Genomic DNA, 11,861 nt, shown 5'->3' with positions numbered 1-11,861 from the left:
TGCAATTAATTCATAAAACTTTCAAAAAATACAATTAAGTTATAAAACTTATAACGAAAGTGCAATTGAATTATAAAATTTTCAAAAAATGCAATAAAGTCTTGAAATATTAAATGGGATAAGTACATTAAAAATTTTAAAACTTATCATGATAATTGCATCCTAAAACTAAAATTTTTAAAAAGTGTAATTAAATCCTAAAATTGGTCACGAAAATGCAATCGAGTCCTAAAACTTTCAAAAATTGTCATCAACGAAATGTCTTAATTTAATCAGTTTAATAAGTTTTAAGATTCAATTGCACTTTTTGATAATTTTAGAACTTGATTACATTTATGTGATAAGTTTTCGGACTTAATTGCATTTTTTGAAAGTTTAAGAATTAAGTTGCACTTTGTTGACAAGTTTTTAGACTTAATTGTATTTTTTTGAAAATTTTAGGATTCAATTACACTTTTGTTATAGGTTTTAGGATTTAATTACACTTTTATGATAAATTTTAAAGCTTCCAATGCGCTTGTCCCTAAAATTATATATGATTCTGAATGTCACCATCTGGATATTAGGCGTTAAGAGAATTGCAGAATTTATAAACAAATTTTTGGAAAGGTCGCTTTGGAATTGAACCCGCGCATGGATATATACTACAGCAAGAAGATTTGAAGAGAGAAAATAGAAGACTAAAATGATGGTGGAGAAGAGTCATGCTCCTTTGTTTGAAACGAAGCCAGCCAAGAACCTCTTCATCTTCAGATCGTACGCAGTGTCCGTCTTCGCCGGCATCATCTTCATCTTCTGCTACCGAGTTCATCACTTGCCGGAGCCGAACACGGCCGCGAGGTGGGCTTGGCTCGGAGCTTTCTTCTCCGAGCTCTGGTTTGTTATTTACTGGTTCGTCACAGTCGTCGTCAGATGGAACCCCGTGCATCGCCGCACCTTCAAGGACAGGCTTTCTCAGAGGTATGTTTTCCTGGTCTTTTCTCTGATGTTTGGCTCGACACTTGCGTCTCCTATTGCAAAATCGAAAATGAAATAGTGTTTGTCGATCCTTTTGTGATGTTGTTTTCTTGAATTTTCAGATACGAGAAGGTTTTGCCGGGGATAGACATATTTGTCTGCACGGCGGATCCTGTGATCGAGCCACCGACCATGGTGATCAACACCGTCTTATCAGTCATGGCGTACAATTATCCGCCGGACAAGATGAGCGTCTATCTCTCCGACGACGGCTGTTCTGACCTTACCTTCTATGCAATGCTTGAAGCTTCTCTGTTCTCCAAGAAATGGCTCCCCTTCTGTAGGAAGTTTAATGTTGAACCGAGGTCACCGGAGGCCTATTTCAAAAGCACCGCCGCATCTCTAGATGATTCTCTCAAGCGGCAGGAGTGGCTGTCGATGAAAGTAAGCCTCTCTCTCTCTCTCTCTCTCTCTCTCTCAAGTGAAGAGAATCATCTTTTACACACAACAGTAAGCTTATCTGCGTCAGTCTATCAGTTCACTTTGTAAGCTGATCTGAAAATCCTTCGCATCATGCAAAGATTACGGTCAATTTCTCGCCTCCAAATGGAGTCGGATGCAATCTCTAGTTGGCACTGTAGATAACAACGCAACTAAGAAAAATCTGACCTCTCCATCATCTGCATATAACCCTTAACCTTGAAAACATACACCACAAAAAGAAGATTAACCTTCTGCTCCGCATCATCGCTACATGACCAGAGAACTCTGAATGCCGAATGCCCCGGCTCTAAGCCGAACGGCCCATCCAAAAACAGATATAGTAGTCCTTTCTTTCTGGAGGGCATCGAATCCCGATCGGCGATCATGCCGTCAGGTATGGGAAGCAATAATAGAGCGAATCCATCAGAGAGCACTCCCACCACTTGCTGCCAAAGCAAGCTCAGCAAAATTGTCAACCTCCAGCCCAAAGCCGACCACCACAATCCCTTCTCAAGTAATTCTTATCCACGAGAGAGAGAGAGAGAGAGAGAGAGACTTGCAGGTAAATATCACAGACCGAAAGGTCAATGAGAGAGAGTGCTACGCATTTATCAGATACCAAGGCAGATGGAAATATGACATCAGAGTGTAAAAAGAGTCTAAAAATCAATTAAAGGTTTTATTTTTATTATAAGAAATTTTGCTTTCTCTGGTATCTTTTAACAACTATAGAAATACACGAAACATTTTGTTAGTGTGATGAATAGAAAGGGATTAGTTTCGACATACTTGTCTACTCATGTCAATCACTTTATTCTAAGTTTTATGTCTTAATCGAATCGATAATCTTATAAGAGGGTGTCCTCACTAAACCTAAAAAATTTAATGTATGATTGAGTAATTTGATGGTTTTGGCATTTTTATTGACTTATAGCCAATTAAGGAACCAATGGAGGCGGGCGGCTGCCGCTGCCTGCGTAATTATTTAGTTTATAGTACAACTTATACTAAGGTTCCATATCTCTCTTTCTTGATTGGAGTATTTATTTATCTCGCCTCCCGAATTTAACTATCTGCTCCGTATAGCATGATATAAGAATGACGACCGTCAATTGAGCTGCAACAAAAAGTCAAATGAAAGAAATCGACAACAATAGCCGTCGGAGTTTAGATTGAGAAAACAATTTTTCGTGACCTAGTCTTCCCCGCCAAATCAGTGTCTTTATTCCTTTGACGAATTCCGCATCTTCCCTAAAAATCTGGAACTCCAAGAACAAATGAGTCGATGCATTGATCGCAAACAATGACCGTACGAGAAACTGACGTGCATGGAATCGACTAGGGTTTAGCGACAGCTACAAGATGACAAGGGCTTAAATCGCATCATGATGCATGGTAGGATAACCTCTCCGTTTCTATGGTGAACCAGCAAAACACGTTTCGATTTCTCAGTAAGAACGAAAATAGCCATTGAATAAGTCTGAGACTCGCCTGCCTAGAGCTAGCAGACATTCCTTTCAAAAGTCGACCATGAATCCTAAGCACAATATGTAACATATGTGATGTACATATGATTCTACCAAACATCAGCTCCGGATGGTTGTAGCTGCTACAAATAGTTATTGAATTCTGACATTATAAGACCTTGGCAGGAATTAGATTAAGAACCAGAGGAAGAAGTAACCACATGAGTTGCATGCAGAAATACATAGATTCGATGCAAGTCGATAATGTTTTATTTACCATCTGCCAATTTAGACACCCTGTGATGCATTCAACTTCTAGACTTCCATGAAAGATCAGGCATTTAACCAGTTCAGTGGCTCTTAAGTCTGAATAAATTGCATATCTCAAAAGGCTTTGTGCTCTTTGATCGTGGTAGAACTTATATGAAGACATGAAGCAACGGATCGAAGCAATGGCTGAGCTGGGACGTGTTACAGACGACATGCGGGAGCAACACAAAGGATTTCTCGAATGGGACTCCGTCTCCAGCCGAAGAGATCATCAAACGATTTTTCAAGTACTATATACATATATTGCTGCAGTGCTCTCAATAATTTCTACCAAAGTTATGATTCTCAACCTTTCCCATTTTTCCGAAATATTTTCGCACGATGTTGCAGATTCTAATTGACGGGACAGACTCTACAGCAGTGGATGATGAAGGACAACCTCTTCCAACTCTCGCGTACCTAGCAAGAGAAAAGAGACCCCAATACCATCATAATTTCAAAGCAGGAGCGATGAATGCATTGGTAGTATTACCATCAACACGTATAACATTATATGCATTAGCCCTAATTTGCGTTTTGACTGACTATCATTTTGAAAATTTTCAACTTTTCCACCAATATGTCTCAAAGATAGGCTATTTGCATTTTTATGAAGGGAGGGTAGGAATTAGGTAATTTCATCATCCAATAGGATTAATTTTGACATGTTACAAAAGTTCTAATGCTCTAGGAAATCGGCATTTGAGAGGTCCAAATTCATTGCGATATTTGCTCTGAATTGGCAAATAAATTGGTATCATCCAACAATAATAATTTTGTACCAACCATTTTTGTCAGATTCATACTTTGTTTAACTTAAAATCAACATGTTCTGATCATAAAGAAAAATGAAATACATGGGATGAGATTTACTAATGTTCAAGATCGTATCTGCTTTTTCCCTCCTATTCTTCCGGATTAATAGATCAGGGTCTCGTCGAAGATCAGCAACGCGCCCATCATCCTTAACGTGGACTGTGACATGTACTCGAACAACTCGGACTCAGTGAGGGACGCACTTTGCTTCTTACTGGACGAAGAGAATGGTCATGACATTGCTTATGTACAGTATCCACAGAACTTCGATAACCTCACAGAGAACGACCTATACAGCAGTTCCTTGGGGCTAATCAATCACGTAAGCCACTCAAGAACATTGAACTTAGACTCTAAAGATTGAAGTGCAAATTGACTGAGTTTTTGGTACATTTTTTGTGACTGTTAGGTGGAGTTTCATGGACTCGACGGCAATGGAGGCCCTATGTACATTGGCACCGGGTGCTTTCACCGCAGAGATGCACTGTCCGGGAGAAAGTATACACCGGAAGGTGAGACAGATTCCTTGAAGAGGGAGCGCCACGACCAGAAACAAGACAGCGCACGTGTTTTAGAGGAAACATGCAAAACACTGGCTGATTGTGCATATGAAGAGAACACTGATTGGGGAAAGGAGGTCTCTCATTCATATATAATTCCATCAAAATGGTTACTGGTTGCCAGTATAGACATCGAGGAAAATATTAACTATATTGTCAAATTGCAGATGGGCTTAAACTATGGGTGCACGGTGGAAGACGTGCTTACTGGTTTATCAATGCAATGCCGAGGTTGGAGATCAGTCTTTTTCAAACCAGAAAGGAATGCCTTCATGGGAGTCGCTCCCACAACGTTGTTGCAGTCCCTAGTCCAACATAAGCGATGGTCCGGGGGCGATTTCCAGATCACCCTCTCGAGGCACTGTCCTTTCTTGTATGGACATGGCAAGATCCCTCTGAAGCTTCAAATTTGCTACTGCAACTACTTGCTGTGGGCTGCAAATTCCTTACCGAGTCTGTTCTATGTGACCGTCCCGTCGCTCTGTCTCCTCCGAGGCATCTCCTTATTCCCCAAGGTAATATAGTTGAGAAACAATTTTGTGCATCGTAATATCTTCAAAATTTGAGGTAATCATATAGTATGCGACGACTCAAAACATGTTATTTCAAAATCAGTAACCCGTAATGCTAATTGATGATTGATTGCTGCATCAGGTGTCGAATCTTTGGGGTTTACCCTTCATGTATGTCATCGTGGCGACTATGGTGTACAGCGCCACCGAATTTATGTGGACATGCGGAAGCACGCTACGCGGATGGTGGAATGACCAAAGAATGGGCTTGTACCGGAGAACAACTTCCCATCTCTTCGGCTTCTTGGACAACATCCTAGGGCTGCTTGGTGTCACCAAGTCCACTTTCGTCATCACCGAGAAAGTGGCAGGCGATGACGTCTCAAAGAGGTACGAACAAGAGCTCATGGAGTTCGGCACACCCTCGCCCATGTTTAGCGTTCTAACAACCATAGCCCTGATCAATGTGTCGTGCTTAATCGGCACAATGCTGAGGTTAGTGATGCACGGCCATGCTGTAGACCAGCTCGCCATGCAGATTGGCTGGTGCGGTTTGCTGGTCTATATAAACCTGCCTCTGTACAACGGGCTTTTCTCCCGAGAAGACGAGGGGAGAATGCCCACCTCGGTCACCTACAAGTCCGCGATATTTGCTCTAGTAGCTTTTGCCTTAGCCTGGGTGTGATCTACCAAGCTACTGTAACTTCATGAATAACTAGATCATTTCCTAGTACATGATATTAAGTTGGAGATAATGAGGATGTATAACTCCCATTATTGGCAAACTCTCAGGGTCATATGAATGTATGGTTTTGGAAAGGCAACAAAACTAGGTAACCTATACTCTTTGAGCACCCAAACTGAAGCACACAAAGTGATCTGTTCATCCATCTATATCTATATAAATATGTTATAACAGAGCAATCCTAAAGTTCACCTCTCATGGCGAAGCTTTGCCTGATAATCCTGTAGATTGGCCCAATCCTGGCGACACTTGCGTTGGCGGGTCAGAAAGCAGATCGGCACAAATGGAAGAAAACGTCTTTCGATAAGTAGACAGTTCCTGTGCCATGTCAGAATTTATACTAATCAAATGTTAAATTGAGGAAATTCAACCAAGCGCAAGTAAACGGCAAGAGTAATTGACTCTTTTGAGTTAGTCAAATGCCTGTTCATTTCATTAGTGACGTTCATGACGAGATTCCCACCATCTTGGACTTGATACATGAGCTTCATCATGGTGCTGAGAAAGAATATATGTTCCAAAGACTTCACATAGTCATCAAAATCTTCTTCGTCATAAAACTCCTGGACTTTTCCCAAATTTCGTGCATTGAAAACACTAGAGGGATAGCAACTAGAAAAGATACTTTGGTCAGGACAAATGTCCTCATGATCATTTTGGAGCCGAAGATGTTGAATCTGTCAGCGCCGACTTTAAAAACTTCAGGTATTGGATGTAAGTATGATTAAATATTTAATTATTCAAACACCAAGAATGTTAAAAAAAAAAAAAAATCCAATCATCCAAGCACTTCTCCAACTGCTGATCAGATTGATGGCAATTCCATTGGCTACGAGTATAAGCCTTTGTGTGATTCCCGGCGCTTATGAAAGTGCCATTTTCGGCACTTCCAATTTGATGGAAGAGAGCCCCTGGTTTGGATCAGGGTTTGTCCGAGGATTGAAAGAATGCTGAAGCATCGCATGCACCAGATGGTGATCTCGCAACCACTCTCTAAGGTGGAGTGAGCAAGAATCATAAAACCATGGTTATACAGGTCTTTCGATCGAAATTTTAAACTACAAATATCTGAGATTCTTGTCAATAAGTTGTGGAAGACACAGGGCCGCATGGACTTGATAGATCTTGGCGCTGTGTTGCTTCACTATAAAATTGAGGCCAACTCCTCCACTCCATTTAACGCATACGAGCTGAAAGCAACCTTATAAAGTAGAGAGATTTCTACAGGATTTACACACATGAAATGAATTTTCACCTTTTCCATACATAGTTATGAGTGTAGGCCTTATCTGGTGCCTGCAACTGGAGTGTCTATCAGTTTCATCTTCAGCTGAATTTCCCCTGACTCGACCCCACAAAGCCTCAACCAAGCATCTTGTACGACTTCGCCTTCGACGCAAGCAATGGAGCTTTCTCTGACGAGGCAGTTCTCACTGTCGGGTACAACCTTTCTTAGCGCCGTCTCACCAGAAGAAACCTTTAGGACCTTCCTCAATCTAGAAGCAGAGACTAACGGTTGGAGGCTGAAGTGGGCATGTCCCATTTTGTCATCAGTCTTGAAACGGTCTTTATCAAACACTTCCTACAGAAGGCACCATACGTTATTATGAAATCTTTAAATCTCGGGGTCAGCATAGCAGCACCTGAAAACTTTAGGACAATGGAAGAAGATCGCTTTCCAGCACATTTTTTTATCTCAAAGCTAACTGAAAAGATTGTCTGACTGCAAATATAATTCAAATCTATAATGCAAGGACGAACTTCATGGGATTTCACTCAACCGAGATACAAATGTAAGTGTTGATAGCATCATTTACTTTGCTCACATTTGAAGATGATTTTTGTTCTGCTTTCTAGTCCACTGAAGATCAAAAGAAAGGGGAAAAATTGAAACAGGAATAGTAGGAAAATGGAAGGTGGAAAAATAAATTATGGAGTTTTCCTCACGTTGCCATTACAAATTTCTTTTATTTGATCTATTGGAAGTATACGTTTTGCCATTCATAAAAAATAGAAAGGAACCTCCGCTGCCAAAGGCCCCACGCAGGTTGCAGCATAGTCAGATGAGCAGATGGCATAATTCTTCATCAGCAAAATGAGACGAACTATAAGGGGTGAAAATCAGAAGCTTACCAAATTTAAAGCTCCAAGGGGTTCTGTGAGCGAGAAAACTAGCTCTTCGTTCCAAACAGGATTGAGGCAACTGTTTATGACCTTAGTCTTTGCCACCTAGTGCAAGTTATTTCAATGATGTTAACATAAATGACTCAACAAAGCAAGGTGAAACTTAGTAGACTCAGAAGCTGTGTGGATGAGTTTGGACTTAGGAAAGGTAAGAAGGCAAGCAAGAAAGGAGACAGAAGGAGAGGAATATTCCCATTTTAGGACCACTTTGGAGGATGGTCATAGATAAACCAACTGTACCATTTGCCCATTGATTGACATTAGTTGCGATGTGGAAACGACACCAATCAATGGGCTATATAGGACATTCACGTCACGGCATCTGTCCCTAGCATTTCTCTTTCAGAGTTATATCTCAATCCTCCAATGATCCTTTTGAAACAGGGATAGGGAGGCTATGAAATCACGCACAAATCGTTCAAGATTGATTTGATAGTTTTTAGTTCCTAGGTTTTGGCTAACTGCGTAGATCCATTGAATACAGCATCTGCTCTGCTATCAATAAGCAGATCTAAATCCTTGGACTAGTGCAAATTGTATCTTGCATCTGCATAAGCTGCTTTGACCAACATACGGAAGAGCTTAAACAAAATGTGCGCGTGCTTGACATGTGATAAACTCGATATCAAGTGAGAAACAGTATCGATCCTAGATAAGTTAAAACTCAAATAGCAATAGAGACCCCAATTTTCATCATCTCAAGAACAGACCTCAACCCAGCCTCCCACCCTAAAGTCACAAAGTATATGCGAATATATGCACATAAAATAAAAGTTCAAATTTGTCTGCTCGAAGGAGTGGCAATTTCTGGCAAAAACATGAATAGTGAACATGGCTTGAACATAAAGCCAACATGAGAGAAGTTACGACAGAAACTCGACTTTAACATGACCCAACAATTAACATGTTGGCAAGTTTTAATTCCTCTCCACGAAATCTAATTCTTACCGTATTAGAAAACAAAAATTAGCTATTTGAGCAAAGACACGAATTACCAAAAATTGACACATCGAAAGCCATATGAATGGTCACCCTTATTTCTCTTTTTCTGCACTGTGAGGACACCGAAAAGGAAACTCTACATGAACAGCCGAGCAGTCAACAAGACAGCACACCTTACCTGACTGCCTAATTTGACAACAACATACGGGTCACTGCTCTTGAAATCCCGGATCACTAATCTTTTTCCTTGCACCACCGTCAACTTGAGCTGCCCCAAGTGTTCCCCCATTTCCACTTCAAGAAACAAGAAAACCAATCAGAACACAGAACCACCTACACAAGCTAGGAGGAAACAAACAAGAACCAGGAAAAGAACGGACCATAAGATGTTCTTAAATGAACTTCATTTGATTTTAAAAAAAAAAAAAAAGAACAACAAAGGGGGATTATCAAACAACCTATTTCTTCTTCGACCTCGTCACAGAAGAAGTTCGTGCAGAATGAAGTTGACAAAACAGAATTTGGTTCACATTAGACAGAGTACTTACCTTCTTGTGGTGTGGACGAAGAAGGAAGACAAGCAGAGCTTCAACGGGACTGTTTTGGGTCAACAAGACAGCACTGCAACTACCGAAAAGCCTCTATTGCTACTTTAAATCTACCGACATCAGAAAAGATGATGTCTTTTTTCTAATGAAGAGAGCCACACGCAAACAACGAGACGTGAATAATTCAGAAACAAAAAGAAACAGAACGTGGGGTTAAGCACTAAGGAGCAAGCATCCCATCAGACAAAACCCATTCTTGTTTTGTAATGAAGTATCAGATAATTTAAGAAAATAGGGCAAGAGATTTGCCTCTACTGTTGTGCTCTGCCTGACGCTTAGCTCAACTGCTCCTGTATGTTTCTCTCTCCTCTTTCTTGCTTTTCATCGACCATCATCTTCTCTCTCTTCTCTTTCCCTTGTTTGCACTCTTTTTTTATTTAGGCCAATATGTTAATGTATAAACCGTGGACGGAAACCCTCATGCATGACCATGAGACGTTTGGTTGGTCAAAGTTGGCAAACATAAATTCCAGTCAACGTTTGTGTTCTAAAACTCTTTTGATAGGTTTATTCAAGTCAAAAGCCATATTTTGAATAAGTTAGGTCACTAAATATGCAAAAACAAAGATTAAGTTAGGTCATTACAGACTAAAAAGACATTTTCCTAAAGTAATCAATTTAATAATGTCACGAGATATGCATCAAATTAAACAAATCCCATTTTGTTATTCTTTATCCATTTCATCAAATACTTAAGAAAACGGTTCGCTTTATTTGTCAATCATATTGACTTGAATGTTGAACAAAAACCTTTCGTTTTTTTAGGAGATTAACCAAGGGTAAGTATGATCCAGGTTGGGCCGGTCTAGCACATAACCAAGGGACCAACCTACACATTGTTGGTCCCCAATTTTTGGGACCGAGAACCAATTTTGTTGAGCTTGGGATTGAGAACCAAATCAATTATTTACATCCGATCGATTCCAAGGTCAAAGTGACTAACCGATTATTTTTTTATTTCATTTTTTATATTTCTTGAAAGGACAAACATACTATTACAAATTACTTATACATCAACAATACAACATTGAGCAACCAAACTATAAATATCAATATATATCAAACATAAATATAAAATAAGGTAACAAAAAAAAAAAAATTCAAATTTGTTGAAAGCAACAAAAATAAAAATGAACACGAGAAGAGGCCAGAGGGAGAGGCAAGGTGAGTTAGGCAAGCAAACAAAGACGAGCAGGCAAACAGGACCAAGGGGAGCAAAGAGGGTTTTTATTTTTATTTTTATTTTGGTTGAATTAGGGCTGGATGTCTTCCACTTTCTAATTTGTACGACAAACTAAACTATGAAAAGAACATAGGAGAAGGTGCAAAGGTTTAGAATAGACAAAAGTAACTATGAAAAGAACATAGGAGAAGGTGCAAGGGTTTAGAATAGACAAAAGTACATAATACGTAATATATATATATATATATAATATATAAAGTATTTAATATATATATATAAAGTTTGTATGAATTTGACCAATCATAAACTCTAAGGATTGAAGACCAATCAGCACAATGCAAAGTCCAGATAACCCAAGATCAAGGACCGATCTAGTTCCCAGGGAACCGAACTAGGACCGTTCTAATTGAACCGGTCCCAAGTTGGTCCAAGTTGATCTTGAATCAAGCTCAAACCTAAGATTAACGTTAATGGTTCAAAAGCTAACAAACTCGTTAGGTTGGATTTCGTGCAGTTATCAAAAAACACATGAGCTGCACTTGGGTCGAGAAGTTGGGTTGGTTTTGACGATGAACAAACACCATGATGTTTTGTCTAAGATAGACAGATTTAGATTGATTTCTCTTCATAAAATAAACTGCCTTTTGTCCATCTCCTAGCAGAAGGAATTGGCAATGGATGATCCAGAGAGAGAGAGAGAGAGAGAGAGACTGATGTCCTTATAGATGATGTCCAACCTGAGAGCACTGATTCGCACGAGTGGACCTCCAGGCCAGTCGGCTACTCTCTCGTGGTTCGCAGCCTCGAGATTCTGCTTGCGCCACCACGTGCTTTTGATGGCCTATGCGTCGGCAAAGGATCTCGCGCGACCCTCGTGATCCATGTTTGTAGCATTACAAACATCTGTGTTAGATTTTGGCCTCTCTCTCTCTCTCTCTCTCTCTCTCAATTTCATGCAGCCATTTATTATGAACGTGTAGAGATTCCCAATAGAACAGCCGCTGCTGGCCATACCCTACATCGCAAAGAAGAGCGCAGTCCTGAAGTAGTTCATATTGCAGACAGTGAAGTACTCTTGATTCAGCGACAACAGCTT

At 40.1% G+C, this 11,861-nt stretch overlaps 2 protein-coding genes across 4 annotated transcripts; one reads left to right on the top strand and one right to left on the bottom strand.

Annotated features, from left to right (window-relative positions):
- The first annotated feature begins 616 nt into the window (after window positions 1–616).
- On the top strand, window positions 617–5,979 carry LOC104445582 (cellulose synthase-like protein E6). The gene is made up of 8 exons (XM_010059481.3): window positions 617–960; window positions 1,080–1,401; window positions 3,323–3,463; window positions 3,567–3,698; window positions 4,141–4,353; window positions 4,441–4,668; window positions 4,759–5,106; window positions 5,246–5,979. The coding sequence occupies exons 1-8, from the start codon at window positions 686–688 to the stop codon at window positions 5,786–5,788; spliced, it is 2,202 nt and encodes a 733-aa protein (XP_010057783.2). The 5' UTR covers window positions 617–685; the 3' UTR covers window positions 5,789–5,979.
- A 1,113-nt stretch (window positions 5,980–7,092) lies between these two features.
- LOC104445583 (protein C2-DOMAIN ABA-RELATED 11) lies at window positions 7,093–9,964 on the bottom strand. 3 transcript variants are annotated; one of them, XM_010059484.3, is made up of 4 exons: window positions 9,832–9,964; window positions 9,153–9,268; window positions 7,982–8,077; window positions 7,093–7,430 (listed from the first exon to the last, which is right to left on the bottom strand). In XM_010059484.3, exons 2-4 carry the CDS (start codon window positions 9,261–9,263, stop codon window positions 7,134–7,136), a joined length of 504 nt encoding a protein of 167 aa, XP_010057786.2. In that variant the 5' UTR covers window positions 9,264–9,268; window positions 9,832–9,964; the 3' UTR covers window positions 7,093–7,133. The 3 variants fall into 3 exon arrangements, with proteins under 3 accessions (XP_010057786.2, XP_010057784.2, XP_010057785.2); XM_010059482.3 differs by lacking the exon at window positions 9,832–9,964 and adding an exon at window positions 9,523–9,816; XM_010059483.3 differs by lacking the exon at window positions 9,832–9,964 and adding an exon at window positions 9,433–9,520.
- Window positions 9,965–11,861: the final 1,897 nt, after the last annotated feature.

Source organism: Eucalyptus grandis, chromosome 5 (assembly GCF_016545825.1).
Source record: "Eucalyptus grandis isolate ANBG69807.140 chromosome 5, ASM1654582v1, whole genome shotgun sequence".
Lineage (NCBI taxonomy): Eukaryota > Viridiplantae > Streptophyta > Magnoliopsida > Myrtales > Myrtaceae > Eucalyptus > Eucalyptus grandis.
The sequence above is the reverse complement of the archived record's forward strand: the minus strand, read 5'-3'. Positions and strand labels throughout refer to the sequence as shown.